This window comes from Rhinolophus sinicus, linkage group LG02, assembly GCF_036562045.2.
Source record: "Rhinolophus sinicus isolate RSC01 linkage group LG02, ASM3656204v1, whole genome shotgun sequence".
Taxonomy (NCBI): domain Eukaryota; kingdom Metazoa; phylum Chordata; class Mammalia; order Chiroptera; family Rhinolophidae; genus Rhinolophus; species Rhinolophus sinicus.
In genome coordinates this window covers 75,186,298-75,192,297 of record NC_133752.1, presented here as the reverse complement: position 1 = coordinate 75,192,297, position 6,000 = coordinate 75,186,298, and the positions used below count along the sequence as shown (strand labels likewise).

Genomic DNA, 6,000 nt, shown 5'->3' with positions numbered 1-6,000 from the left:
AGCAGAGGATAATTATCCAAGAGGCCCAAACACAATTGGCAAATATTTCATATTTGAAAGCTATAGCTTAAATCAATTAATCTGGAAACCATCTTGTTGAAGATAGGCATTCTATCAAATCAAAAAGTCATGGAATTACAAAATTGTATTTGATAATAATACTCATTTATCTTATGTAGTGTCATACTCAATTTTTAACAAAAAATTCTGGGATTTTTCATCTCTTTCAATACTTTTTACCTCATTATTGTCACTTTTTCTCCCTAAAATAGCACCTAATGTGATATTGCAAGAAAAAAAAGAATTTTCTTGGGAGTTTCTTTTCATTTACAATATTGGCTTTCTGGTCAATGCCGAGGAAATTAATTATAATAAAATCTCTTGTCTACACTGGTTATCTTTTCCATATAACAAACATCACACTCTTTTCAAGATAACAGTTATAATATCCACTAGGAAAAAAATGTCAATGTACATTTCCAGTTATATTGCAAACGCCCATATAAGCAAATTTAAAGAGTTTTAGATATAAGTGTGAAAGCCCAGAAATACTTTGAAATACCATAAATATATACATATGTAGATTATTTTTCCTTTGATGTACAATATACAGTTGCAATTTTACATTTATTTACTTATATAATTATTTGATTAATGTCATAAGTGCTATATGGGTCCAGAACCTATTTTTTTAGCTGACTACTCAATCTCCAATACCCAGCTCAGTGTCTAGAGTATGATGGGTACTCAATAAACTGTGTTGAATGCATGAAGAAAAATCAATTTTAGTTCCACATAACAACGATACCAAGGGGCAAGAGGAAATTTTTGGAAGTGATGTATATATTTATCATGAATGTGGTCATGGCTTTATAGGTATATACATATGTCCAAAATTATCAAATTCTACATTTTAAGCATACAAAGTTTATTGTATGTAAATTATACTTCAGTTAACTAGCTTTTTAAAATGTAAAAATCCATAATAATACTACACTAGACGTATATCCATGACACCTCTAGGGACAACTTTTAAAACAACTTTGAGATATAATTCACATAACATACAATGCACCCATTTAATGTATACATATGCCCAATGAGAACCTTTGTTGCTATCAAATCAGCCACTTTGTTCCCCACCTCCAAACATATGTTTTTCTTTTTTTTCTTTTTTTATTTATTTTTTAAATGTATTGGGGTGACAATTGTTAGTAAAATTACATAGATTTCAGGTGTACAATTCTGTATTATATCATCTATAAATCCCATTGTGTGTTCACCACCAAACATATGTTTTTCTATCATTCCGTTTACCTTAAACATTCATCAAACAATTATTATTGAGTACTTTTTACATACATGGAACAATGGCTCATTTCTATAGCCTTAACCCCTACTTCAAGACCTACTTCAACCCTGTTGATCACCCTAATTCTTGGCCTCTTCCATTCTCTCAATGGAAGTTTTTGTCCCCTTGGCGTTAAGTGTCAGCCATCTAGTTACATACTGGTTAACTTTCACATGTGCACTAAGTGTCTTTGTAACCTTGCACTCCGGCTCAGCACCTCACATATATTACACATTTAGTATATATTTTGTAGAGGATGACAAAATCTGGTCCATGAAGAAGCTGTCCTTGAATAACTCTCTTCTAAGTTCATCAGCAGTGGAGTCATAGGACCTGAAAGTTTTTAAATGATCTTGCTGACATCTGAATTGTCCTACGGATTCTGTGACAAGGTCATGTTGCTGGAACCAGAGTTCCCTGCCAGGGGCTGGCACATTGTGCTTCTTACAACAATGGAAGATGAGAAGATCTGAGAGGACTTTGAAATCAAATAGATACCGATTAGTACCATACTGAACTTCAATTAGGTTTCCGAACCAATAAAAATGTGTGTGATTTCTAGCAATCAGGAATGAGTGATTTTTCAGAAATGAGTTAATTGAAACACTCTTACCATTATTGATAAGGTAACAGAATAATCTGGGAAAGGATACACACTAAGCTATAGACTATATCATGCAATGTTCTTCTCTGTAACAAAGACCGCTGTCATTTCCTGTATGAATGATGTATGTTGTCAACTTTGCTGATGGGTTGTTAATGGGACACACACGTATAGGCACATATAAAATGAATTGCTCTATAGAAAATAGGTAATCTCTCTGGAACTCCCTCCAATTAATTGTTATTTGTAAATAAACAGCATTGAACTTCATTTGAGAGCTCAATAGGAATTACAAAGGTGATTGCTCATAAGTCAAATACTGTCATGATACTGTGCATTGATTGTAAATTAAAAACTGTCTTTCTATAAAATTACATCTAAAATGTAAATCATAAAAGCACTGTATTTCCCATGGTTTCTGTTCATTGACTTTTAAAGCTATTTTTTACTATTTATTATACTTAGCCTGTTAATTTTGTTTTAGACTTGTGTTCATCAAGCCAGAGGAAGCCTGCTTTATACTGGGAGGTCCGGGATCTGCAAGGAGTACAAATGGCCAGTGATGACAGTCCTAAAAAAGCTGTGTGCTCATCTCTCACTTTTAGAAGACCATACGTATAGATCGTGACCATCACTGAAACACATTTATCTGGAGTCCTGCTCTACCCTGTGATGTTTCCTGAACACTGGAAATACATTTTTTGGTTCTAATCCCAGCCTCTGAATGAGAGCCAAGTAGAGTGGGTTTTTCATAAATATGCATTGAATGCCTGACTCAGTGTTAATGTAGGGCAAGACTCATTGGCAAATGCTACCTGCAGGAGGCAGAGGAAATACCACAAGTGGAGATAAGATGCTATTAGCAGAGTTTATTTTTCTTGAGGTTTGGGAATAATCACTTATCTCTCTAGTCAAACCTCTATAGATCGCTCCCTTCAAGATCTGAAAGCAGTTCACATAAAAGGTCTCCATATAAGGCCCTCTTCCATCTTGTGCTGGAGGAAGAGCACAAGATAAAGAAAGAAGCAAAGTGCATCATCTAATTTAATTTATTCCTTTCTTGTCATTTCAGCTGTTAACCAGAATCTATATAAAACTTTACATCCTAACTTAAAGACGAAATCAGTAATAAATTAAAAATACTGTATTTGTTTTGATAACTTGTATACAAAAGAAAAGGTAACGAGGTTACCATGTTCTCTAGGATATGAGGCAAATTAAAATTTTACATTGCAGATTTTATACTAGGACCCCTCCTCTCCTCTTTTCAGTTAAAACTACTGCACCAATTTCCTGCAGGTTTCACTAAAAGCAAAAACCCAAAACAAAAAAACTCCCTTTTTAAGCACCTGGCCCAGTTTTTTTGCAATTCCAGAGCTTTGTCAGGCTGCAGGGCACGCACTGGGCGGGATGCACCAGGCCCACTCATAGCCAGCCCCAGACGCACACAAGCACCAGCAGCAGGAGGAAAACAGGCGCCCAGGGACTGCGCCTCAGAGCCTGTTGCTTGTGGGCCAGGCTAGGAAGCAAATACGGCTCAGACCCAGAGGGCTGGCGGTGCAGGGAGGCTAGAATTCCACCCCGGCGGCGAACTCGCGGTCCCTTTCCACTCTCGGGGCTGGGACTTAACCCTTGGCATTCCCGCCCCTTTAGCCCTTCGCCTTCCCACTCAGACCCAGCCCCACTTTCCACACCCCGGGTGACTCCATTGTTTTTAAAAGCCAGAGGGCAATGAGAGGGGTTATTCAAGGATGCAGGAGCCAGAGCAACCCTTCCTCTCTCGCCAAGACTTGGGAGAGTCAGAAAGACGTTCAGGAAGGACTGGATAAGCCGGAGTCGAGGAGCGGACTGACAACCCTGTGAGGAGGAGACAGATAGATGACAATTCTCCCCTCGCAGGGATGGTACGGTCCGAGGGGGGCGGGGCGGAGGAGGTGCTCTACGGTCTCTCCCTGCCCCTCTCCCGCCTGGCTCGCCCGGCTGCCGCGAGAGCGTATGAGCGCCCGCCCCGGCGACCCCTCCCCTGGCGCTAGCGCCCGAGCTCCGCCCCTCGCCCGGCCGCCCCCTCCGCGGCTGCAGGCAGAGCTCACCCAGCTCTGCGGACGCCGCCACCTTAGTCGCCTCTTCCTCCTGCTGCAGGCGTGTGGGGCCGCGCCCCGCGGCTGCGCTGCCCTGGGTGGGCGGCGGGGCCCGCACGACTGCTGAGCGCTCGCTCGGCAGAGCCAGATCTTCCGCCTGCGCGGCGCAGTGACAGGTGCAGAGTCTGGGCTGAAGATCCACCTGCGGCCGTCGCCACGATGCCCACCATGCGGAGGACCGTGTCGGAGATCCGCTCCCGCGCGGAGGGTGAGTGGTTGCCGCAGCGCGGGACTGTGCGCGGTGGGGGGCGTCAGGGTAGCCGGGGTCGTGTGTGTGTGTGTGTGTGTGTCGGGGAAGAGATGCCTGTTCCACCTCTTCCCCAGGCAACTGGCTGTCGCCCCTGGCAGACCCTTCTTCGTGTGGTGCCTCCAGTACACTCGCAGACCCCTTTCAAGCTCCAGAGCCCCAAGGCTTGCTTTACACTGCTGCGTGATCGTTTGGTCCCGTCGCCGAGCGCTCGAGCCCAGCCCACTTCCCTTCCCACTAGCTCATAAACCTCCCTGTCTCCACTGGACTTCCCCACCCTAGTGAACAGATTCCCATCCCTCCGCCCCCGCCGCCCACCTTTTTGTACATTACGGCTCGGGGAAAAGCGAGTTTGCCTTTCCCAGGCTGCAGGATCCTTTGATCTACAGCCCCTTGCCTCCCAGACCGCGAGGAGCCTTAATTGGGGTCGGGTGCTCAGCGGGTCCTGTGCGTTAAGGTCTCTGCAATTCTGCCTCCTGCCGCGGAGTCTCGTTTTTCATTTTTTCCTTTTGCCTGAAGCCCGCACTTCAGGCTGAGATGACTTTTTAGCAAGGTGGAAGCTGTTTCTTTTGCTTCAACCCGGGGCCAGCTGTTGAGTGGCTACACTTGTCAGCAATGAGCAACAGATGCCCAGGGCAAGTAAGCTTTTGGAGGGCCGAGACTCTTCCTAAGGAGCCCGCAGCATCCTGCCTCGCAGGTAGCAGTCACCCGGTAAATAACCTTTCATTTTGCTCATGGCAAAGCCGAGATCGTACATATCTCGAGTTTTCTTTTGTTTTTCTCTCCCGTAAACCCATACTTGAACCTTGCAAAGGATGGAATAACATATTTTTGAGAACTAGTCTATGTTGCGGTAACCACCGATTCCTTCCCTTCCCCACACTTCACCCTTTAATGTGAGGCAGTTGGTAAATGTTAGGAAATAGTAGGTAAATGTTAGGAAAATGTTAGGAAATAGGATTTCAGGGGTTTGAGACAGGACATTGTATAATTTTTCCTCCTCAGAGTCCCCATGTAAAAAATGGGGGCACTGGGTTCTAATATCTGTGATTTTTCTGATGCTGCTTGGGAAATATTAAATGAAACTGCTCCGGGGAGGAGGCCACCCCAGAGTCAAAACTGACCTGTGTCCTACATAGGAAATTAGTACATGCTTATTGTTGTTTGTAATATAAGGAAAAAATATACAGGATATTAGAGTTTCAGATGCATAGCTGTTATAAAAATGTACATAGTAAAAATGTATTCTTTTTTTATACTTCTGAGTGAAATGAGTGAATTTTTCCTAATCACTCTTTGAGTGAAGTATACAGGTAATGAAAATATTAATAGTTGGGATTGTTCTTTCAAACAATAACAATCGATGAGTCCTATGTTGTGGGACATAGGAAAGAGAGAAAAGAGACCAGAAAACAATGCAAAACCTGTGGCATGTGAGAGTATTTTATTACTGTTGCAAAAGCTACAGTATTGGTTTTGATTGGCATGTGTATTTTTCAAAGCATTTTCACAAAGATTACCTCACGGAACATTACAACACTCCTGGAAGAGGACGAAGATGGGGCCACCTGATAGTTGAGGAAACTGTGGCACAAGTGGTTTCGGTACTTGGCCAAGGTCAAGTAGCTAGTGCAGTGATATATTTGGATTAAGAGCTTTG

At 42.9% G+C, this 6,000-nt stretch overlaps 1 protein-coding gene across 3 annotated transcripts in view; it reads left to right on the top strand.

The window, feature by feature from the left end:
* Nucleotides 1-4,000: 4,000 nt before the first annotated feature.
* The window catches only part of ATP8A1 (ATPase phospholipid transporting 8A1), a 212,651-nt gene continuing 210,651 nt past the window's right edge, over nt 4,001-6,000 (top strand). Inside the window, exon 1 of one of the 3 annotated variants that reach the window (XM_019754167.2) lies at nt 4,001-4,301. In XM_019754167.2, the coding sequence (XP_019609726.2) occupies nt 4,253-4,301 (49 nt within the window). In that variant the 5' untranslated portion in view covers nt 4,001-4,252. The remainder of the gene's footprint in view (nt 4,302-6,000) is intronic. The other 2 variants (XM_019754168.2, XM_074324626.1) reach the window with 2 other exon arrangements.